Source organism: Meleagris gallopavo, chromosome 29 (genome assembly GCF_905368555.1).
Source record: "Meleagris gallopavo chromosome 29, MGAL_WU_HG_1.1, whole genome shotgun sequence".
NCBI lineage: Eukaryota > Metazoa > Chordata > Aves > Galliformes > Phasianidae > Meleagris > Meleagris gallopavo.
Window position 1 is genome coordinate 4,908,688 of NC_139432.1, and position 23,988 is coordinate 4,932,675.

The window sequence follows — 23,988 nt, forward strand, 5'->3', positions numbered from 1 at the left end:
GGGGGGCTGCGGGGAGCATCGCCATCCCGCACCGCGGGAACGGCAGAGCTCCTCCCAACGGAAAGCCGTCCCCGCGCCGCTCGGTTGCCAAGCGAAATAATTAAGCCGGCAGAAGCTGACTGTGGCTGGAGGAGCAGCGCCCGCAGCGGGGCTCTGCTGATGCAGCGCAGCCACACGATGCACATCTCTCCATCTCTCCATGCGCAGCAGTGGAACTCAGAGCCAGCTCAGTGCTCCCTGCTGGGTGCAGCACCCATGGGTGCCGTGGGAGCAGCTCTGGCTCGAGCAGATGAACCACAGCCAGAGCCTTCTGCCTCATTCCCAGTCCTGCACATGATGGAGCAGCAGCACAGATGAGTAGAACGGCTGACAATGAGCTCTCTGAATCCACTCATCCCTGCAAACCATCCCTGCAAACCATCCCCTCCTCGCAGGGATGGGAGCCCTCAGGGTGTCCTGGAGGCCGGGGCAGAGCACAGCACGGTGCATGTTCTGCTGTACCCACAGTGCCAGCCCAGCAGCACAGAGCTCAGTCCCCAGATCTGCCCATTAACACACAGAGGGGCTCTGAGCTGCTGCTGTGAGCCTCTTCTCCAGGTGCTGCGTGGATCTGAATGAGAATTCCCTTTCCGACTGTGTAATCAGTTCTCACCACAAAAGATCAACTGCATGCAATTCATTACTGCGGGGATCAATGAACGTTTCCTTCCTTCCCTCTTCAAGGTGGTTGATTTACTTTGAATGAAGGGATTCAGGGAAGAAAAAAAACCACCCAAACCACCTGTGCGTCAGAGCGCTGGGAGGCCAGCACAGGGAGAGCACATCCAGCTCCCAAGGAGCAGATAGAAACTGCATGAGCTGATGACACAGCTGGAGCACCAACAGCAGGAGTAAGGCAGCAGGGAGCAGAGCTGCACAAAATGATGAGGAGCAGGAAGACAAAAATGTGAATGGGAGAAGGGAGAGCTGCAGCCATGGGATGCACCACAGGGCAGAGCTGAGGGGACGGCGGGGCCACCCCAGCCCGACTTACCGCAGAGTTGAAGCGCAGGTGGCAGATGTTGCAGGAGATGAACTGCTTCTTCTTGAGTGGGGCAGGCACGCCAAAGGTGTGGCTGATCACAGCCTTCTGCACCGGGTCCATCTGCAAAGGGAAGGCACAGGTGTGGGCTGGCACCAGGGCTGCAGTGCTGCACTGCTGTGCTCTCCGGGAGCTCCTGGCTTCCAGGAACGAGGCATGGCCTGGGCCACAGACCGACCTGTGACCTCTCTTCACATATATGACCTTATATATGTGTGCAACCTTAGATCTGGCCTCTCCATGGGTGCTCTGTATCACCACTTTTCTATGCCTCTTATTGAAGCATCCTTCACACCCCACTGAGCTGCAGGGCCCAAATACCCACTGATGTCTGGCAGAGGAAGCCGGGGTGTTGCAGGCTGTCACTGGTGTCACTCTGCCCGTGCAGAGCCACACGGGTCCCCAGTCCCCACAAGGCACGTTTTGCCTGCTGCAGTCCCATTACAGTGCTACCAGCTGCACTGCGCCTCAGCAGCCCCTGCAGCCCCAGCACTTTGCAGGACACGAGCATGGGGAACAGCTCCAATGATCTGCTGGGAGCTGCATCTTCCCTCACTACCGTTCAAGGGCAGAGTGGGGGCTGCTGACAGGGGCTGCCGTTGGGCCGATGCGTGCGGGTGCTGACAGCCCCCAGGCAGCCCCCAGCATTCCTGTCCCTCCCCAGTGCTCAGCGTCATTCCTCCGCCGAGCCAGCAAACTTGTTCGAGGGGCCATAATTGTTTTAAACAAAATGCATTTATTAAGGGGGGAAAATAAGAATAAGCTCTTTGTTGGAGCGTGGCTATAATCTATAATGCAAGTATTGTTCCACTACCCTGTGGCATAGGAAGATTATCTTATCTGAGTCCTGCTGTCAGTGGAGCCTGGGGTTTGAGGCGATCGTATTTCTCTGCAGAGCTATTTAGTTGCTGAGACAGGTGCATCAGTCTTCGAGGCACATGCCTGGACAACAGAGCCATTATCAAGACCCCAAATTCCATTCCAGAAGTGAGCAGAATGGTGAAGGCGGGTGATTAATGAAGAGCCTCTTTGCTACGAGATTTTGCTCACCTATCTGGAATATAAATGAAGAGGATTTGGGGTTCGGTGGCGAAGCGGAGCAGTCTGCAGATGGTGAAGATGCCGCTGCACCCGGCAGCCACGTTGCAGCGTGCAGCCCCACCTCTTCCAGGCACAGATGGGAAAAAAGCCCCAAGCTGTGCAGCTCCGGGCTGTGGGATGGGGCCGATCAGCGGCCGTTCTGCCCCCTCCCACAGGGATGAGTGCCAGAGAATTCGGTATTTAGCGAGGAGGGGTCCTCGCTGCTGTATGTCAGCCATTTCCTGTTAATTATCACTAAATTGCAGCCTCTCCGGGAACTTCACTTTCCGTTCTGGATGCTTTGGGTAAGGGAACCCCACTGGCGTCAATACTGGAGGGTGATCGCTCCGTCCCACCCATCACAGCGGAGCACCGCAGCCCCCTCTCCTCGCTGGGCCGCTCAGAGCCCTTCACGTGCTCAGAAACGCGCTGCTCCTCCCACCTGCCCAGTGCTCAGCACCGACCCAACCTCTGCCCCCCTCTGCCCCACAGCTCCCTCCAGGCACTGCCGCTCTCTGCTCCCCAGATGCGGCTGCGCAGCTCCGTGGCCTTCCCTGCTCTCCGAGAACGACTGCAGGCACCGCATCTCCAAAGGGCAACCGGAGCACCGCAGCACAGCTCTGCCCTCAGCTCCCCCAGAGCCTCTGTCCTTCCCATCGAACGGAACGCAAACACGCCATCAGCTCCTCTCCACCACCTCGCTATTTCCAACCGGCAGCCCCCCCCAGGACCCCCTGTGTCCGGGTGCTGCGCTCCTACCGGCTCCTGTGGGCGCATCCCTGCCCTCAGCTCCGCAGCGCTACCTGGGAGCACCCGGCTTTGGAGCCAGTCCTCCTCGACTCGGGTTGCTTTATTTATCGCCGTGTGTTCCTACCGGTATAAATAGAGATCTCGGAGCTGAACTTCCTGCCAGCCGCCGAGGTCAGCGCGGGAAGGCGTGGGGACGAGCATCAGTTCGGATTGCATCTTCTGCTGTCTGCAGGGCACTGCTGGCTCTGGCGGATTTGCAGCATCGCAAGGGCTGCAAAGTGCCTTTCAAGCATGAAATGTGCCTTCTGCATTGTGCTAGGGCTTTTTTCTTTTTCTTTTCCTTTTTTTTTTTTTTTTTTCCTGTTGTTGCTTTAAGAGCTCAGTTTGGAAAGGTTTTGCTCGCTCCAGAGTAAAACAGCTGCTGGGTTCATGAGAGCTGTGTGACCCGCTGCAAGAGCGCAGCATTTGGCTGCAAACAGCTCCTGCCCTGCGCAGCAGAGGGGTGAGGTTACCCAGCACTGGGGGCAGAGCCTGCTGGACCCAGCAGCACCAGCAGCCTGGGCTGAGCACGGAGCTCAGGCAGCCTGTTGTGACACGGCTCCCCTCCTGCCCCCTCCCCTGCAGCCCCGCACAGCACTGCGGCTCCGGCAGCGGCTCTCCAATTTCTTTGGGTTTTTTTGAGCTCTGCAGAGCACCTGCCAAGACGGGGGCAAGCAAACGCTGAGCAAAACGGAGTCTGCTTCGAGTTAAATCCTGACTCCAATGAACGAAAACGAACACAGACAAAGAGCAGCCATGGTAATGGCATCGAAAAGCCCTCCCCTCGTGTGCGCCCGCCTGTTAGCACAGGGAGAGGCAGGGAAGCCGGGGTTTCACAACGGTTTAGAGGAGTTAGGTGTCTGAGCCCCATTCGGCAGCAGCACAGATCTGGGACTTCATTTCTGTGGCCGACTTTGAAGATCTCGGTGATAATTTGCACCTTCGGAGCACGTTTAATCTCGGAGCGCTGACAAAAGGGCGGTGAGAATCGGTGATCAGTGCAGGGCGGGGGGGGACAGGCAGCTCCCACACTGGGGCTGAAGGAGAAGCAGCAGAAGCTGCAGCCGCCCTGTGGGACGCACACAGCTCACCCCTGAGCTGCCCTTCCTCCTTTTTTCCCTTTATTTATTTCAAAACCAACAAACCGCTCTCCACAGCTACTTTATTACTATCGATTCCTGGAGCAAACCCCATCCATCTTGGTTTAGACAAACCACCGTCTTAATTTTGCTTTCTAAGAGCAGAAGATGGGGCAGGAACCAGCTGGGGAGGGTCAATACCGCTGCCCCCTCGCCCCACTCTGGCTCTGCGTTTGCTCTGGTGGAGGGACAGGCACAAGGCACAGGGGTGCTGCCCTGGAATTAGGCCACAAATCACCCGGCCGGGTTGGCAGAGCGTTCTGCAGGAGGTGCAGGGGAGGAGGTGCCCCCCCACCACAGGCACTCACCGTGTTGAAGTTGGGGAAGAGGTTGAGCGGGGATGTGCCGTTGAGGCGGAAGGTCAGGAAGTGTTTGATGTCCAGCGGGGAGTGCAGCGGCCGCCCGGGGATCGGCAGCGATGCGAGGAGGGGGCTGCTGTGTCCGGAGGGACCTGGGGGCAGAGAGAGAGCAGCGTCAGTGCGGGTGGATATGGCACGTGCGTGGAGACAGGGCACGGGGAGCACCGGAGTGCTGCAATAGGATGGGGGGTTACGGTCCCCATTGTGCACAGGTGTGGGATTCGGGGAGCCCTGGCTCTGCCCCTCCGCTGCTATATTGGGTGGAACCCCCCCGTGTTCCCCCCGTGCAGTGCAGCCACCCCCAGGCTCAGCTCTGCCGGCTGCCTCGCATCTTCCCCCGCAGCATTGTGAGCTCCGGCTGCCAGGTAAAAATAGAGCGGGTATTAATAATCTTCTGTTTTAAAGAAAACACCATGGGGACGGGGGGGGGGGGAACCTGGAGGGGACGGCAGTGCCCAGACAGCAGCTTTCCACGTGGCCTCCCCCAGCCCTGACCCCTTCCTCCCCCCACCGTGGGCTGGGATGGGGCTGAGGAGTGGAGGAGAGTCAATACATCAACAAAAGAATAAGATGAAATTAAATCCATTAAAAAAGGTTTCAGAATGCTGTGATCCACAAAAGTCCATTCGCGGCCCCACACCTTCTCCTTCCCACAGCCCATCTCACAGCCTGGGCTGAGGACAAGGCAGAAATTCTGGGTTTTATTTTCTTATTTCCTGCTCCTTTTCCACCCCATCTTTGGGGCTTTGCTCTGCTGGGGGTCACAGCTCTGCGCTCAGCCCTGCCACCCTTACAGTGGAGGAAGCAGAAGGCTCTGCTAGGAGGGGATGCATCAGGAGAGGGACAGCAGCGTCCCCTCCCCCCCCCAGCAGCTCTTGGTGCTCTCTGGTGGGGAGCAGGCTGGCACCAAAATAAAAATCTGAAATTCAAAGTTTGGGTGATTTTCTGAATTTCCGAGCAACGCTCGCAGCCCTGAGGGCAAAAACGACCTCTTTCTGGGAGAGCGCACACGGCCGCTCCTTCATCTGTGCGGAGCAGTCCCTGAGTCAGCCCTGACTGCGGGGTAATTCACATTTTGCTTCATCGGGCGTGCATTGATCGAGTTAATTCCAGAGTCACCCAGAAGGGAAATCTGTGAAACTGCTCACAAATAAATAAATAAAACAGCAGAGGCAACGAGGGAGCAGCAAAAGGCAGCGGGAACGGCTGAGCGATGCATCATTAACCTTCTGGGCCATGAAGCGGCGCTTCTGCCTCACATCCCCGGGGATGCAGAGCCCCACGCTCAGGACCCGACCCCCAAGGCCCCCCAGAATACAACACGGCCCCAATTGTGCCACAGCGGCTCTTCCATGGAGGTGCTCAGAACGCTTGGCTTTGTCAGTGCACTTTTTGTTGGTTGTGCTGGTCCTAAATGCACCTTACATTGCATGTAACACTGGGACCAACAACGGGGAGCGAACCCGGAGCCTCAGCCTCACTGCAGGCAATGGAGCAAATGGGGTCTGCAGCTCTGCCAGCACCAACAGTGCCAGCAGAACCCATGTGGTGGTGACAGTGAGCTCAGCAAAACTGCAGTCCCAAATGGAAGGCTAACACAGGTGGGACGGGGGAAGGTCAGGAGTGAAAGAGATCGGGGAGCCCCCAGGAGCCCCTGAGATGGGACCCGTGGGACGAGCAGGAGGGATCGCAACCTTCCATCCCCAACTGGAGCAGCAGCACCCCAAGGAATGGCAAACAGCCTCAGTGGGGCCCTGTGGGAGTGGGCAGGAGCCCGTCGTGGGCAATGGGAGCAATGGCAACACCCAGCAAAGGCAGAGCTGCATCGCTGAAGAGGAGAAAAGAGGAAAATAATCACACTACATGGGGACAGAGCCACCGCCAGCTGCAGTCTGCCAAAACCTCAGGTGGTCACAACAGCAGGAGGGCTGCACGCACGGGGCGGGCAGGCGAGCAGCACAGCCACAGCTCCAGGCTGAGCAGAGCTCCTGGGCCCAGCCTGAGCTCCCAGCCCGACCCCGGGCCCCGCACAGTGCTGGGGTCACTCCCCCAAGGTCACAGGGCCGCAGCTCTCACCTTACCTTTGCTGCAGGGCAGATTCCAGCAGCAGCTGTGGGCTGTATTTTTAGGTATTAATTAGACACTCAGTTAAGGGGATTTGCTTCGGTGAGAGCAGCGGGACCTTCGGGTCTGTCTAGGGTGACGCGACCTTACCCGAGGGGACGGGCAGGGCCGTGGCAGGGGCTGGCAGCCCTGCGCTCAGCCGGCAGCTCCGAGCGGCGCCGTCCCCCGCGGGCGCTGAGTTTCTGCCTCCCGGGGCGGGCAGAGGACGCTCGCAGTGCGCGCTGCTCCTCCTGGCGCTGCTCGGGAGGGCTCCCAAAGCGCCGACGGAAGGAGGGCAGCGAAGTAATCCTCGTTCCCAGCACAAACACCGGAGAGCGGCTGTGCCCCGCTCCCCAGCTGCACTTCTGGCTGTAGTGCTGAGGACCCGCAGCACCACGGATGCCGGATGCCCTCAGAGCCCCCCGCGCCCCTCGGAGATGGGAGCCGCGCAGGGCCGACCCGTCCGGCGCAGGGGGGAACGGCCGGGCGCTGGCGCTGCACCTCGGGACGCGGCCCCAAAGGCAGCAGCGCTGCCGCTCTGTTCCCACCGCGAGGAGCCGCGGGACGGCAGCTGGCGCGGGGTCTGCACCAGGCAGATGGAGACAGGCGCTGCTCGTTCGCACAGAAGCAGTCTGGCTCCCGCTGCCCTGCTACATGTTCTCAGCAAATTTCGGTGGCGTCTCAAATTCCTCACCCGGGGCTTTAAAAGCTTTTCGTCTCCGGCCAAGCGTGGACTGAATTCGCTCCAGCTCTTTCCAGGGGCTCGCTGGGGAACGCACGTGTGCGCTGCCGGTGCCAGGGCTGCAGGCAGGAGGGCAGCGAGGGAGAGCACGGGATGCGGCACCGCCTCGGCCCGGACTGCGGGGACACGGCGGTGGCACCGCGCCCGTCTCCCCCCGCACTGAAAGCAGCAAAGCTGCGCAAAGCGGTGCTGCACCCACCGTGCGGGGCTTCTGCCCCCGACCCACAGCCACAGCCCCGCCTCGGAACGGCCCCGCGCCCCCCTCGAGCTGCAGCGTCACACCGACGGGACGCTTTGGAACGCTCTTTGAGTTTGTTGCAAACGAAAATCACCAAAAGCGTCTTGTCATCCCATCCCTACAGAGACACCCCTCTAAGTTAAGTCAAAAACAAAGTTTTGCTCACTTACGGGTGAGGAATGGGTAAGAGGAAAACCAAATCAATACAGCCGGGCTGTTCCCAGCTGTAAGCTGATGGTTAAGGGACCCTTTTCTGCACGGCACTCCCTGCACAATGCTGTTTTGAAAAGGCAAAGGAATTCACTATGGGTTCCTTCTGGACCCCGCTCATAACTCATTCTGTCATTGTTTGATACCTTTAAACACTAAGAAAGTTGTATGGGAACTGCTGAATCACGGCCTGAACCTCTGATTGACCACCTGAGGTGAGCCATGAGTCAGCCCTGGGAGCAAAAAAAAACCAAGTGAAGGCAATTCAGCTGTGCTACCGAACGGATGGAGCCTGGCTGCACCTCTCCTAGACCCCATTTAAGAGCTGACTACCAGTGGGGAAGGATCTTGGAGTCTTCTCAGTGAGCACAGGACGAGGGCAAGCTTTCCATTCATTCTTCTTTGGTGTGATCACCTGTTTAGCCTAACTTTCCTGTATATTTCTTAATTATAACATCTGTATATTCATTGATTATACAAAAGGTGGATCTTTTAATATATATATTCATATATATATTTATATATATCTACATTCACGTATATACACAATGATGCATTTAAAAGTCACTGTTTCCCCGGCGATCACAATATCAATCTCGACATCGTTGCTTTTGAAATGATCAGGACTCGATGCTGCTGTTGAAACGTGGTGTGCTGTGGGTGAGGACACCTACGAGGCAGCGCCGGGCACTGCGGGGCTTCATGCAGGGATGCACTGCCTTCCTGCATTCCTTCTCAAGGCTCCAAAATATCAAAAATCAGATATTTTTGCAGAGTATTATGGATAAGCTGCCAGGTATTGTGCAAAGGCAACGTGAGCTCAAGAGAAGATTTGCTTTCACCTCCAATCATAAAACAAAAGCCAAAACCCCAGAAAGCCCTGACAGCGTGGTGGGATGCGAGCCACGGTGACACCAACAGGAACCACCCAGACTGTAACCCCTGCGACCCAGATGTGAATTTAGGGGATGAAGGAAGGGGCGGCAGTGGGACCAGCATCTGGTACCAATGGTGGCTGGCACCTCTGTGACGATGACGGCTGGTGGTGATGCTTGGGGCTGCTGTAAGACTGGCTCCTGCCCGCAGGGCTCTGCATCCGCTGCCCACCAGTCACTTCACCTGTGTCTTGATGAAGCCGGACTCCCTCATGCTCTCATAGTACTCAATGGCCAACGCAAAGTCAAACTCGTCGATGGCCGGCCCGTCGATGGCGATCTTCATGAGGTTGGAGAGCCCCTCGTCCTTGGTGCAGCGCGACTGGCCGCGCTTCAGCAGCTCCCGGCCCCGGCTGATCTTCTTGGCGAGCACCGAACCCAGCGGTAGGGCCAAGGCGATGGCTGCGAGGACGGCGAAGTCCGGGAAGAGCTCGTGCATCTCGGAGCTGCTGTAGACCAGCTTGACGCAGAGGTCCCTGAAGGACAGCTGGCTGAGGCTGAAGACGATCCGCTTGAAGAGGGGGAAGTCGCTCAGGGCCCTCTCGCTGACCACCACCTGGGAATATGCCTGCAGGAGGAAGTTCAGCTCGCTGACCCCATAGGCGCCAATGTCCTCCAGAGTCTGGGGGTAGCACTTGGGGTTGAAGATGGCCGAGAAGGAGCTGACGGCCTCCAGGACGCCGCTGGGGAACCTGTCCAGCAGGCTGCCCCGCACGCTCTCCAGGTAGGAGTCCTTCAGGTGCTCGAAGTGCCGCAGGTGCCCCGGGGAGCAGTTGGCCAACTGCACACCCTTGTAGTAGAGCCGGCTCTCGCCCTCCCGCTCGCCCTGCGGGTGCTCAGTCATGGCGTTGAGGAACTCCTGCAGGTTCTGGCCACTGGAGCCCTTCTGAGCCTGCAGGGTGGTGGCCGTGGCGGAGACGATGGGCTTCAGGATGGAGAGGTCGAAGTCCTCGATCTGGAAGAAGCGGCTGAGCTTCTGGAAGATGGGGAGGACGTCCAGCAGGATCTTGGTGAAGGCCACGAAGTGGAACTTCTTGAGCTCCTGGCAGAGGCCGAGGGCCACGGGCGACCGCTCCGCCTCGCTTTCCAGCAGCAGCACCAGCGTGGGCCACGAGGAGTCGATGGCCTCCACGGCTGGGAAGATGGAAGTCCAGCAGATGGCCCTGGGGCTGCCGAGGTCAATCTCACAGAGGTCCAGAACGCTCCACAGCTCCTGCAGCCCGCCGCTTTCCCCCGTGGGGCTGGAGTAGAGCCTGTAGATGGCGTCCACCGTGGTCTCGTACTTCTGGAGGTACTCGATGCTGAGGCTGCTGAGGGTGGGCAGCAGGGAGCTGCCGTGGGACAGGCAGTGCATCTCGGTGAGCAGCGGGCAGAGCGAGCTGAGCGCAGTGCCGGCCCCGCTGCGCCGCTCAGCCCCCAGCGATGCGCTGTGGGCACTCAGCCAGGTGAGCTTCACGGCCGGGATGCCGAAGGCGCGCAGCACCTCACCCACTTTGCCCGTCACCGTGGCGGCCTCACCGGCCGGCAGCTCAAAGCTGCCCAGGAAGGTGGCAGAGGTCTGCCCGCTGCAGGGGGACACGGTGGTGCTGAACACGGCCAGGCTGCGGTGCTCCATTGCGTCCACCGTCTCATCCACCACCAGCCCGACAAACGGCGAGGCCTTGATGCGGTGCCGGTCCTCGTTGTGCAGGACCTTGGCCATCGCTGCCTGAGGCAGTGAAGGGTGCACAGGGCAGGAAGGAGGGAGAGAGAAATACAAACGATCTTTAAAGGCACGCAGGAGAGGCACGGCACCTGTAGCAAAATGAGCTGCGCAGCATCCGCGCTGGGGTCTCCCCAAAGGCAACGGGAGCCCCAGCACTGAGAGCAGCCATAAGCACACGCTCGGCTCCCGCCGGCTCAAAGCACCCGAGTGTGTGCCTTCAAAGCCGAGCGTTGCCCAGAGGAATCGAAGCCCATTTGCTCACAGTTTAAGCTGCTCACTGATTCAGACAGGGATCTTAAACTCAAGTACCTAAAAATTGCACTCAAAACCAGAGTGCAGATATCGGCAAATTGTCTTTTTTTAGGAGCCAGAGAAAGTCAGTGGGACATTGGCACTTTCAAACAGCAACTTCAAACACATGCTTGAAACCAGGGGTGACACAGCACCCTGGTCCAGATGACAGTATTTCCCTAAACTGCAGCTTAAAGCATGGGGTAACTCGCTGCCTGCAGCCCCTTGGCACAGGAGTTTGGTAAACAGCTTTCTGGTGGGAAGAGCCATGGAAGCACCCCTGCCAACATCACTTACAGACAGGCCGTGCTCCCGTGCCCCCCGCACTGCTCACAGCTCACTGGGGTTTATTTTCCCTCTGTTCCATCCAAGTGCACGGCAACAGCACCGCGACGGCCACAAGTGCTGAATCACCCTGCAGCAGCAGGTTATGTGACACTGGTGTCCGCAGACCTCAGAAGCAATTTCACTGTGATAATGCCGTGCAAGTTGTCTGTACAAGTCAACTCCCTGCTGGCAACAGCTTTCTCTTTTCTCATTTGCTGCCTGCCCTTTCCTCTGGCTGCAGCCCAAGCACAGTTCAGCTCAGCAGTGCTGGCCACAAGCAGCCCCTCAATGCCCACCCTGCTCCCACCCCACATCCTAAGGGCTCCGTGACCCTGCCTGCCCCAGGAGCCTACTGAGGCACCAGAACTCCACTTCTTCAGCTGCAGCTCCATCACTTCTGTGCTTTACAGGCAAAGCACGGTCAGGAGCAGCAATAAAACTTCACAGCATCCCTTCCTTCACTCCATTTTACCCGCTTGGTGGAAATGCCTCTGCTTTGCGGGGAGGATTTCCTTACGTGCTCAAATGCTGTGAGCTGTGCTCCAGGCTGAGAAATCTAATGAGCAGATTTAGCCAATCTGCAGCCAAGTAGGACTCTTTCTATAACTAAAAAGCCTGGCAACCCGCCAAGCTTCGCTAAAAAATTAATTTGATTTTAACAGGCATGAAGCGCTTGGAAAATTAAGAAAATCCTCTCCGGCCACTCAATCTTTTTGATCACTCAGTTTAAGGCAAAAAAAGGAAAATCCCATGTGTTCCTGTGCTGACTGAAGTCTGCACCTTCACCCTCAGAGCCGCCTGGCAGGGTCTGCATCTCTCCACGCACACACGTGGCCACGACCTTCAATGGCCCCATTGCTTTCTCTAGCCTCTCCATCCCCCGCTTTCTCACAGCAGGGAATGACACTAACTAGATGCCACATTCATAGACACAGATATTTAACATGGAGGCACTGCCTGCAGTCCGCACCAGAAGCGCTGGGGAGCAGGAGTGCTGCCTGGCTCTGCCACCCACCTCTGGGCAGAACACACGAGGAGCTCCAGCTCCCTGCACAGCCTCACGTGAAGGCTGCTTCCTGCATCCCCACTGCAAAACGCGCTTTTGGTGCCGGTGGGCAGAGCCCGCATCTGCCTCAGACCCTCCCTGTGGGAAGGAGCACGTGCTTAAGGCTCCTGCTCGTGCACACAGCACAGTGAGCCGCGGGCGATGCTCGGTGCACTCTCAGGGTGCCGCACGGCTCCCGGCACGGGCACCGAACCGCCCTGTGAGCACCGGGGGCGTGGGCGGCCCCGAACACCACGGGGATGACCCAGGAGACCCGTGCTACACACCTGCATGTCCCGGAGGCTGCCGGCGCGGTAGCGCTCGCTGTGCTCGGAGGCGAGCAGCGCCTGGCACAGGTTGAACTTCTGCAGGTCCAGCAGCGAGGAGCACTTCTCGTCCAGGATCTCCTCCTTGGCCATCCAATACACCGTGGTGAGGACGGCCACCTTGGCCGGGTTCACCTCCACCTTCAGCACCGAGCGCAGCCCCGTGTGCCCGCGGGCCTCGCAGGGCAGCTGCTCCCGATTGACGGCCAGCGCCTGGCGGTGCGCGCCCGAGGTGACGTGCCGCAGCAGCGCGTGCCGCTGGAAGTTGTCCGTGCCCACGGTGAAGGCGTTCTCTGCTTTCCCGTGTTTGTTCTTCACCAGCGCCTGCCGACACTCTATGCAAAACATGAGTTTCCTCTCATAGTCAAACTCCAGCCAGGTAAATTCTTCCTTCCAGTGCTCATTGAAATAGCGCTTACACTTTTTATTGGAATTGGAAGTTTCCCCAGCCGGCTTTTTCCCCGGAGGCACCATGCTGCTGTGGTGGGGAAACCAAAGGCTACGGCTGAACCGAGACGTGCCTTGGAGGAGCAGCCTCTACATTTAACTGGGTAAGGAAGGTCTAGTACCACTTTCCTGGTTTGACTGGAGATGAAAGAGACACAAGGGGAAAGGGATTAGGGCCCTCACAGTGCGCAAGCTTTTGGCAATTGTTTGCTCTTGCTGGAGAACCAAAGCTGGGGGGGGAGGAGGGACACAGACCTTCCATGGTGAGTCATCAGTGCAAGCCACGAAGCACTCAGCACAACTCACTGAGAAGGCCATGAGGGATTTGGTTTATTCCTACAGAACAAAACCCCTGTGGGCTGGAGCCTTTCCCGTAGCCACCACAGAAAGCACTGAGATTTGGGTGTCGGAGCCCCTGGGTGCTGCAAAACATCCTTCGTCCATTGGGCGAGGAAGGGCTGAGCTGCCTCCCGCCTGCAGTGCTGCCAGGGCTCCCAGCAGGTGCACAGAGCCCTCCACGCATTCACCTGCATCACGTAGCTGCTGCTTTGCTCCCTCTGAGCCAATCATCCCTGTGCAGCACAGGGCAGCTGTGGGCAGCCGGGGGACAACTCCCAGCGCCAGGTGATCCTGTGCAAAGTTGCAGCACCACCCGCAAAGAGAATCTGCTCTGCACTCTGCTAATTAGGAAACAGAAGGGGGTTGCCACGCGGAGCCAAAGCCAGGACCTGCCTTGCTAAATGTTCCCTCTGCACTCGGCAGGGCAGGCCTGTTGGCTGCTTCCTGGCGGGGATGGCCCTGGTGGCCCCACGCAATCCCCAATATCTGCCCCAAATCAGGCAGGCACCCATCCCAGCGCCCGGGTTGCGCCGTCCCTCTGTCCAACGCTGCACCCACACACTCGGCCCAGCAACAAACTCCTCCCGTGGAAAGAGAAGCGTGCATCTCCCAGCGACGAGCCCGGGGGGCACAGCGCCGTGGGGCAGCGCGGGGGGCGGTGCGGGGCAGCCCACGCACAGTTAACGCTGCGCTTCCCCAGGAGGAGGCAGCGCTGCGGCTGTCGGCACCGCACCCCGCTCCCGCACGTGCTGCTCCCCCGGGAGCGCCGGCTGCAAGGAAGTTCGGGCAGGGCTGCACTGCCAGCATCGCTGCAGCGACGCTCGCGGCCCGGTCCCGCAGCCCCGGCTGCGCCCTGCGATGCCCGCATGGCTCCGGGCGGAGCTGCTCCGAGTGCGAGCAGAGCCGCGTGCAACTCCCCCGGCCCACGGCCCCGCACACCCACCGCCCTCTACAAATACGTACCATGGAGCCGCTGCCATGAGCTTTGGGGCGAGGGGGGTGGAAAACTTCCCAGAATTTGTTTTTTAAATAGGAGAAGACAAAAAAAATCCAATTAAAAAAACCCAAACGAACCAACACAAAAACCAAACAATGCTAAGCCAAAAAGAAAAGAAGGCGAAGAAGGCGAAGAAGGCCCCGACCCCAATCCCGGCCGCGGACGAAGCGGCGCAGCCCCCGCCCCGCCGGGTTCCGCTCGGTGCGCGGGGCGGGCGCTGCGCGGCCCCGAGCGCGGCGGCTGCGGGAACAAAGCCGCGGTCACGGCAGCGCGGCAGCGGCCATCTTGCGGCGAGGGCCGCCCGCGCCGGGAGCCGACGGCGGCAGTGGCCACTAGCGGCGGCGGGCACGGGAAGGCCGCGCGGCGGTGTCACGGCGGTGGGCCGCGGCCCCGGGCTGGGGAACGGCGGGCGCGCTCCCGCGGGCCCGACGGAGCGGAGGGCGGTGGGCAAAAAGGGGAGCACGGCGGAGCGTCGTCCGGGGGAGCTGCCAGGGCCGCGCGGAGCGGGGATGCGAGCGGCAGGGCGGGCACGGCGGCCCTCGGGCCCCGCGGAGAGCACCGGGCGGACAGGGGCGCCGAGCCCCGTTATTGCTGCCGGCGCGGAGCCGCGGGCGGGGCGGCACCCGGCCGAACGTCTCCGCCTTCAGCACAGGTGCGGCTCAGAAACCTCAACTTCTCCCCAAAAAAGGATCCTCTGCCGCCCTCTCGGTCCCCAGACGTGACTCCAAAGAAGGAGAGCCCGCAGGGACGCCCCGTGCCCGGTGCGGGAGGATGCGGTGCAGTGCATCCGGATTAGTGCTGCTCTGAGCACAGCTCCGGCACCGGGGCGGGGACGTCAGGTTCATTCCTCACGTATCCCGGGGCAATTCGCTCCTTCTGCGCCCGGGACATTCCTGCCCGCCACCGTGGCTCGGTTAATGCTCACAGGAATGGAGTGAAACCGGAGACCCATCTTCCGGGGCTGAAATATGCGCTATTTATTCTTGCGCTAATGCAAGAGAGAAAAGAGGAGTTAAGGTTTTTAATCAGTTTTTAGGACGAGGCTGCCGCACCCTCTGCTTTGCAGCGGTCGGAGCCAGCCCTGCTGGCGGGGATGCGCGGCCACCTGCGAGTCGGGCACTGACATCCCAGCAGTAATTGTTCTGCCCTTTGGTTTTGCAAAGGGAGTGCGGGGGTCAGGAGTCCGTCACAATATTTCCATTCCCTCCTATGAAGCTACAGAAGGCTGGATTTGATGCACTCACGGCTATTCTCTCCCTGTGACGTGCCCGGGCTGGCAGGCGGTGACCCCTCCGGCAGCCCCACTGCCCATGAGATGGAGCTTCCACCCTCACACTGAGCCCGCAGAGACGAAACCAAACCAAAGTGCCCAACAAAACCAAGCATCAGAGCTGCTGCTGGGCTGCGGGGCGGACAGGGCAGCTCCAACCGCACGTCCTGCTGCCGCTTCCCCTATAGCTCTCTTTACCCTGCAGCTTTTTCCTTTTCACCTTTAAGAAGCTGAGCAGAAGAAACTGAAAAACCAACCGTATTACCCCCGAAAGATCTTAAATCCTTGAGTCCAGGCACATGTATGAGATTTTTATTTCCTTCTATGCATTAAGATCTTTAAACTCATCTCTTGGGAATGACTCATGCCTTGGGAGCGGGGCAGAGGAGCTGCTCGTGCTCCCAAAGCTGCTAACAGCAATGAGCTCCAACCCCTTTGGGAGCCCAGCCCCGTGCCCCCGATCCAACCCCAGCACTGCAGGACCCCAGGGCAGAGGGCGAGGAGCCCTGCAGCTCCCAGACCCCCTCAGCAGCACAGCGCTGGGATGCAGCCCCCAGACCCCCCCTCCCCCACATGGCACTGGGATGCAGCCGGGGCCCGGGGCAGCAGAGCACTGAGGAGGGTGTGGGGAGCGCTGCAGCAGCATCCCTCGGCACCCGGAGGTGGTGACAGTTCAATTTAATTTCTGCTGTGCACGGAGGAGGAAGGAAAGCTGCAGAGAAGCCTCGGTCTTGTGTAGGAGCGAGCCATCCTGCGAGGGAATCGGCGCTCAGAGCCGTGTCAGCTCAGACAAATGAGAAACGCCTGTAACCCCAGGCTGCGCCCTGCCAGGATCCGCGCTCTCCCAGCATCACTGCGATGGGGCTGAAGGGTCACAGGAGGAGCGGGCAACTCAGCTCAGGGCTTCCCAGTGTTCCTTGCTGTGTCCCAGCCCCCACAGCACTCAGACACGCAAGGCTGTGGTTCTCCTGTCAGGGCACTTGTGGCACTGCTGTGGGCACCGGGACCTCGCAGGAGGGTCTGGGTGGGTTGCAGAGCCCCGGAGAGCAGCACAAGGGGCTGGGAAGCAGTGGGAGCCCCTGAGCTACCCGCGCAGGGACCCACATCCCGACCTCTGCAGCCTCACGGGATGCCACCTCCTTTCCTCATCACAGCTCCTGCTGCCTGACTCGATCTGGCAGGGAATGAGCCTTGGGGTGAACCCAGCTGACATCGCTGCAGTGTGTGGGAACGGCCCAGAACGGCGCTGTGTCAAAGGGAGGACAGCACTGAGTGCTCCCACCGCCCCCAAACAGCTGGAGAAGGGGCTGGGGGTTCCAAATCCAGCTCAGGTGGATGCCCAGAGCCCCAGCTTGGTTCAGCCTTTATTCTGGGCACCGCTCACATCATAAAAATCCCAGCCGAGCCCAATTCATTACAGCCAGGGAGCAGCTGACAGAAACAGAAAGGAAGAAGAGATGCTCAAATTGATGCTTTCCCACTGTTGCAGTGAAATAACCAATTTAGAACAAATCATGGCCTCTCTTCTCCTCTGCCATTTGAACTGCCTCTGAACAGACGCACATTTTTCATCGCACGGCGCTTCCTCTCTAGCAGCAATTATTAAGATTTCTATTAACGAAGCATCTGCGGGTGGGGGAGCCCAGTGGCACCCCACCCCCATGTGCTCCAAGTGGGACTGACCCCTCACAGCACTGATGGGGACAAATGGGAGCAGAGGGATGAGAGCTCAGTGGGGTCAGGGATGTGCCCAGAGCGCCGGTGGGAGGTGGCAGAGCCCAAAGCGGGGAAGAGTCGGCGCTGCCCTTGGCACCCCGTACATCCTTCCCTTTGATGAAGGTCAGAGCCCCCCACCCCCCCGCTTTCTGCTTGCAGTGTTGTTCTGTAGCAGCCCCAAAACAGGGGCCGTCGTGTCTGCGCTGACAGCTGCAGAAGTGCATAACTCTCCTCTAAGTCTGCCCCGGGGCGAGCCTTGGTCATAGGCAATGTTTGGAAGCAGACGCACTCCTGTCATTATTTTTTAATTAGATTTTTATTTCCTACCGCTTGTATTTCATTGTAATTTCCGCCACTCCCACCCAGGCCGTGCTAATATAGCCGCTTCGGAGAAGAGTGGGAACAGGCAGCCCACGTGCCCCAACATCCCGCTCCGCAAAAGGAAAAACGGCGACCTGCAAGCAGCTCAGCCCCTGCACTAATTACAGCTTTGGGGACATCGAGGTGCTGGAATGGGCCATCAAAGCGCCGGCGCTGGCACAGCGCTCTGCAGGCTGCAGGAGCACCACCTGCGTGGGAACCTCCAGAAGTTCACATCGGCCTGAAGCGCTCCCAGCAGCCCCGTCCTCAAAGCGAGGTGAGGGATGGTTACAAGCAGGGTTTGCTTTCTTTTGGCTTTTGAAAAGCGAGGTCTCCCCAGCTCAGTGTGGGACGCAGCAGTGCTCCCTGCACACACAGCACCGGGGGGCTGTGCTCAGCAGGATTCAGGAGGAGGAAGCCCAGCTGGGGCCACAGCACTGTGCTGTGATGGCAACGGCTGAGAGCAGCAGCAGATGTTTTCCCCAGGAGATTTTTGAGTGAACCCCTTGGAATAAAGCAACTGCTGCACTGATGGGAGAATTCACCCACAACTCCCTCAGGAGAAGCGAAGTTCCACCATCTGATGGAGAGGGCCCAGCACACAAAGCGTTCCTTGTTGTGCCACCGACGCACCCAGATCGGTTCTCTTCCACCAAACCCCACTATGATGGCAGAGCAGCACCCAATGCCCACTGCTGGAGGCGGGGACTTCCAGCTCCCAGGGAGAGTCAGCACCTCAGGGAGAGCCAAGAGACCCTGCAATGCTCTCAGACCGCAGTGCTCATGGCCTCGGAAGCAGCTGTGGGTTTGTCCCCATGGCAGGGGCTCCCAGAGCCAGGAGAGCTGCAGGCGCGGGCCAGAATGCGAGGAGAGCAAGGATGGGAAAAGCAGGAGGGCAGAATCCTGATTTAAAACTCAGCTTGCACATAACAAGAAAATAAAGAGTGGTGTTTATGGCTTCAAATGTCAGCAGTCACCTGAGGCAGGGAGCACATTTGCACCCCGACTGGTCACGGTGCACTGGGAGCTGCCATGGCTTCACAACACAGCTTCTCTTTGCTCAGCACGTGGAAATTCGGGGCACTGTGGAGCTTTTGCTCATCCCCTGAGGCGTCTGACCATGGGGGTGGGAGCACGCCAGGCTCACCCCCCAGCAGCCCCCACTGGCACACCAACACACACCTCCCACACCTACTGGGGGGCGCAGCGGACACCGGGCTGCTGGGGGGCTCCTTCCCCAGCTCTGCCACGGGGGTGCTCCACAAACATACCCAGATGCTATGGAGGAAGGAAGGAGAAAAAGCCACGTCAAATGAAATGCCCTACTATGGGAATGTGTACGGTCTGCGTGCGTCCCTCTGTCTCTGCTGCATTTCAGAGATTAAAATTCAAGCTTTTGTGGCTTTACAACGTTTCCTACATATTTGAGACCACGCGGCTGAAAGCAAGCTTTGCTTTTTTTCCTTGCCTTCTTTTTTCTTCCTCAGTAACCCGCTTTGCCCAAGGAATGGTGTTCCAGATCCACACCCCGAGCGCTGCTACGCGTTGCAGGAACACAGGGCAGGGCAGCGCACAGAGGAAGGACTGTTTCAAACTGTTAGAAAAATTAATGATCCGTCTGAGACAGCTGACAAGCAAAGCTGTGGATAGGAGCAGCCCCGTGGCCGAGCGCTGCCAGATGCACCAGGTCCAGAACTTCTGCCCTTCCGCCGGACTCGCCGCCCTCACAACGCCCAGACCCCGCCAAGCACACGCCTTGTGCACACACACACGTGTATATTAACCAGGGAACGTCGGTGCCTGGCGCAGGGCAGCAGGGGCTCGGCTCTGGGACCTCCACACCGGCGGTCACGACGGACCCCAAATCCCCACCCACGAATCCGTGCACAGAACGGGCGCGAGAGCAAAAGCGCCGCACTTCATCCGTCGCCGCAGCTCGGCTCGGCAAAGCCGAGACAGCCAGCGACCAACAGAGAGCCACAAACAGCACGGAGCCCCGCGAGCTTCGAACCGCAGTCCCTGCTCCCCCCGCCCAGCCCCGTAGCCCAGGAAGGCAGCGGGTGAGACGGGGCTGAATGCCCCGCAGCCAGCGCTGACCCCGCGCACGGCAAGGACAAAGCACAGCCGTGCCAGCCCCAATCTGCTCCTTCCTCTTTTTCGCAGCCCTGGGAAAAATCAATAAGATGCGGCGAATCCAACTCAGCTTGAATCCCACGAGTAATGAGGATTAGCAGGCTGAGAGCTGAAGAAACGGGCTGCGTGTGTGCTGGGGCAGGGGAGGGACGGGGCTGTGCGACACGGGGCTCGGATGCTTCAAAGGAAAGAACAGCTCTTTAATGGCGTTTCGGGCAGGATGGAAATAGGGAACAACGAGGATCTGATTTGCTTTGAAAGAAGAAAACGTAACGATGGCAATTAAGCGCGGCAAAGCCCCAATGGGCGCAGGAGAGGGCATGGAAAGGGCCCTACAGGTGAAGAGCTCAGCCTCAGCCGCCCCTGAGCCGCGGTGCCCGAAATTCCACCTATTTCTGTAGGTCTCTCCCAGCAGTAAATAATCCGCGTCAGTTTTTCACTACTGGGAGTTGAGCCTGTGGTCAAAATGGCAAAGGAGGGAAAAAAAGACAATCCCTGCTCCACGGTCTTAGCAGAGCAATGCAGAAATAACCTTTGAAAAATAAAAACAAAACCAAAAAACCGACGTATACCGTGACTTATCTCCATCTGCTCAGGTAGCTCCGCCAAAGGCAGTGCCGGCACAGCGCTCCGATCCCACCCGCACAAACGGGGTCACCATCCGCACCGCACCGCACCGCACCGCACCGCACCGCGGGACGGACCCGACGGCCCCGCACCGCACGCCCGGCCGAGCCCGGAGCGATCCGCAGCGCTGCCGGGGCCGCGCAGAACGCACCCTCCGCTTCCCCCTCCGCACGGAGCCCCGCACCGCTCCCGCCCGCTGCCACGCGGAGCGATGGGAGCGCGATGCCGCGCCGTACCCACCTAGGAGCATTTTGGATCCGCGTCTCTCCGCGCCGTTCCCTCCCTGCGCTGCGCGCTGCTCTGCGCGGCTGCACGGCGGCGGGGGCCGCGCTCTGAGCCTCGCACCCCGCGCAGCTCCGCGCCCACCGCCCCGCCCGGCCGCAGCCTCTGCCGAGGAGGGCCCGGCCCAGGGACGGGATTCGCGTGGAATCGGGTGGGAGGGAGCGCAGGAGCCGCGCCGCGGTGCCCCTCTCCCCGCTGCTCCTCCTCCCCTTCCCCGGAGCTAAGCACAAGTGCTCTTTTCTTTCCAAGCCTGGCTCAGAGTAAACTCCAGGGCTGCCAAAGCAAAGAAACTTGGAGTGGAGACGAGGATCCTGCAACCGCTCGGCTGCGCGCCCCCAGATGCGCTCCTCCTCGCCCCCTCCGAGTGCCCGGGACCGCCCCCCCCCCGACAGACACCGCTGTGGGGAAGGGGACGGGGTGCAGCCGTGCCCATCTGCTTGGGGAGGGGGTGACGGCCGCGGCAGCCCCGGCTGGGAGCCCCCACAACCTCCCCAACCCCCGGGGGCAGCACGGCTGCGCTACGCGGGCTGAGCAGAGCAGCTCCCCGCAGCAGGAACCCCTGTGTCCAAAGGCCCTCCGCGTCCTGCATGTGTCCACGCACATCCCCCTGCCACTTTCAGCCTGCTTTAGACCTCGAGCAGCTCCCGCAGGCCCAGGGGTTTTCAGGACACAAGGCTCACCCCACACCACCACTCACCCCTTTTTGTTATCCCCAAGATAGCTCCAGGCCCCCCCTGCCCAGCAGTGCACCCCCAAACCACGGTTCCCAGCCACACCTGCACCCGAGCTCCTCATTACTCGTTTCTCCCTTAGAGGAAAAATAAAAGGCAACTCTGCATGGGAGTCAGCGTGGTGGGGCTGACCCTGGGGATGGGCCCCAGGGCAGTGGGTTGGGGCTTCCCCAGCTCCTGCACCCTGTGCTCTGCATGAGCCCCACAGATCTGTGGTCCCCCACCCCATTTCTATCAGCAAAGCTGGGGCCCAGCAAGCACCCCCCCGTGCCCGCACACTGCCTGGGCTGAGCTCACAGCCTCAGCAGCTGCTTGGGAGGAGAGCTTCACAACCTGATTGCACAGTGCCTTTTAAAGGGAGAAACGATGAAAAAGCTGCTTGTGAAAAGAGGAAAGCAATCTTGTCAGCCCCCGTACAGCCCAAGGATGAAAGGAAGGAGAGAACTGGGAGGAATTTAAATACTTTCCTCAAGCAGACAATTCAAAGCTTTGGGCAGGAGTGTGTCTCCTTCAGGTACGAGCAGAGCAGGAGCATGAACAGCAGAACACCCCAACCCCAGGTGCCGCTGCCCCAGCAGGCACTTTTGGGGCAGGTTCTGATGCTTTGGTGCTGTAGGATCACGCTGGGCACAGGGTATTGCTTTCAGGGTCATTAGCAGCAGTAAGTTTAGCCGGGCACTCGCTAATCTGAAATTGACAGCTGGGTCCGAAGCGCCCGCTGCCAACTCCCAGCAGGCTATTTAAACCTGATATTAATTTCTTTAATGTCAGCAGCAGTTTGGCGTTACTGCCAGCGAGCATTAGGCAGAGGGAACACGGAGGTGTAAAGACCACGAGGACGGGGCTGACACCCGATGGGGGGGAGCTTGGAGTCACTCCCTGCTCAGCGGCGCCCTGCAGCCCAGCCCCAGAATTCTGCCCGGCGATGCGAGCGACAAGCGATGCTCTGCAGGGTGCTGAGCTCAGCCCGGCACACAGGGAGGACCGGGACAGAATTACCGTGCCGTGAAGCGAAGGGGTGGGAGAGAAACGCGGTGTGGGCCGGCGCGGTGCTTTATGGCTGAGCCGCTGCGGCCAGCTGGAGGAGATGCTAATTGCAGGTACTGATTACAGACCACTGCTATTAACGCCTCCTGCTCTCCCCTGCCCAGCTGCAGCTGGAATTCCCCCACGCACAGCCGTGGGTCCGGCCTGCATAGCTTGCTATATTTGTATGGGGCAGTGACACACGTCCTCCCACCGGGTCCCCAACCTGCTTTGCCCGGTGCCGGGACCCAGCAGAGCACAGCATGGAGCTGCTCCTTCCCCAGCAAGCAGCTGCTGTGAGCTGGGGGTGCTCAGGGCTTCTCAGTGGCTGCAGAAGGCCAAATAATATCAGTGTCCCGGATAAAAGCAGTGCCAACAGGCATTGCTGCACCAGGTGCTGCACCTTCTGGCACGGATTGTCGGCCAAATTCTGGGCCCTGATGGCAGAGCATGAGGAGGAAGGAGTGATGGAAGTGTGGGCCTCATTGCAAGGATGTGGGGCTGCACGGGGGGCCGCCTACACCGCTGCCTGTGCTGCAACCCCCACAGCATCCTCCCCTCCCAGAGGCCACGTGTAGAGCAGGGGGACTTCTCCTGGCTCCAAGGATCCTGAACAAAGATGCTCCTCTACTTCTCTCCCATTTGGGCAGGGGTGGCCCTGGTGGCACGGCTGTCAGCAGGCTCTGGGTGAGGACAGACTCCAGGAACTGCTATAGAGGGGTTTGCTGAACCCCACTGACCTCAGCATCGCAGCCTGGTGCGTGAGTGGGACCACAAGTTTGCAGTCTCCCAAAGCAGCCTGGCAACACCAACCCAATCCGGCAAAGAGCTTCTAAATAAATTAGAAAGGAGACAGAGGGATAAAGCGCCAGCAGGAAGCTTCCCCCAGGACTGACGGGGCTTCCTGGCCAGCTTTGTTCTCGAGGATTTAGGGTATAATTTGGGGGTGAAAGGCGCCAGATAGGATCAGCACCGATACACCTGGAGGACCCGTATCAGTTTTCCTTCTGCTCTGTAATTTGAGTGCAGCCATAAGTGGAGCGGCTCAGGCGTGCAGTGAGCGGCGGTGGTGCAGGAGGGCAGCGCTGACCTTCCTGCTCCCGGCCCCCCAGGGGGAGATAACAGATTTGGAGGGCCGAGCTCCCCCGGGGTTCCACACAAAGAGGAGGGGGTTTGCTGCCGGTCAAAACTGCAGAGGTTGTTTTTAAAACCGGGATCCCTTGATCCTTTAATGAATTAAGTCATTAATTTACTTTTTAAATGAATTCTTCCTGGAGATTTGTGCGTGCACTCATCCAAACAAAGGGCGAAGTGATGCACTGGGGCAGCCGTGCCGCTTACTGCAGTGGAGCCATGGCCGGGGTCAGTGCGAGAGCTCCACCGCAGTGCTGATGTTTAACCCCAGCTCTCACAAAGGGTCTCCTCGTGCTGCCCGTGCCCCCAGCACACACCTGGGCTGAGCTTTTCTCTGCTGCTTTCATCTGCACCGCGTCAGGAGCAGACGACAACATCGCCCTTTCATTAATCCCAGCTCCTGGGAGAAGCCTCAGCAATGGAAACACTCCATTAATGCTCTTTTTGTTGCAGTACAAGGCATTAAATCATTATTTTCCTCCCCGTTTTAGTAAGGATTCACCTCAAAAAAAAAAAAAAAAAAAAGAAAAAGCTTAAAATCACTGAAATAGGTGCT

The 23,988-nt window shown here is 59.3% G+C and overlaps 2 protein-coding genes across 3 annotated transcripts in view; both read right to left on the reverse strand.

The window, feature by feature from the left end:
- The window catches only part of ZNF385C (zinc finger protein 385C), a 37,206-nt gene that overhangs the window by 6,733 nt on the left and 6,485 nt on the right, over nucleotides 1-23,988 (reverse strand). For both annotated transcript variants that reach the window (XM_085211051.1, XM_085211052.1), the window contains exons 2-3: nucleotides 4,398-4,540; nucleotides 1,034-1,144 (exon numbers count right to left, since the gene is read on the reverse strand). In XM_085211051.1, coding sequence (XP_085067177.1) covers nucleotides 1,034-1,144; nucleotides 4,398-4,540 — 254 coding nt within the window. The remainder of the gene's footprint in view (nucleotides 1-1,033; nucleotides 1,145-4,397; nucleotides 4,541-23,988) is intronic.
- On the reverse strand, nucleotides 8,210-14,486 carry C29H17orf113 (chromosome 29 C17orf113 homolog). Its single transcript, XM_085211048.1, has 3 exons — nucleotides 14,120-14,486; nucleotides 12,332-12,955; nucleotides 8,210-10,384 (listed from the first exon to the last, which is right to left on the reverse strand). Exons 2-3 carry the CDS (start codon nucleotides 12,842-12,844, stop codon nucleotides 8,852-8,854), a joined length of 2,046 nt encoding a protein of 681 aa, XP_085067174.1. The 5' UTR covers nucleotides 12,845-12,955; nucleotides 14,120-14,486; the 3' UTR covers nucleotides 8,210-8,851.

Coding starts and splice junctions, on each gene's coding strand:
- C29H17orf113 (XM_085211048.1), bottom strand. CDS start 12,844: ATGGTGCCTCCGGGGAAAAAGCCGGCTGGGGAAACTTCCAATTCCAAT. Junction 10,385..12,331: donor GCAGCCTCCGGGACATGCAG/GTGTGTAGCACG, acceptor TCACTGCCTCAG/GCAGCGATGGCCAAGGTCCT.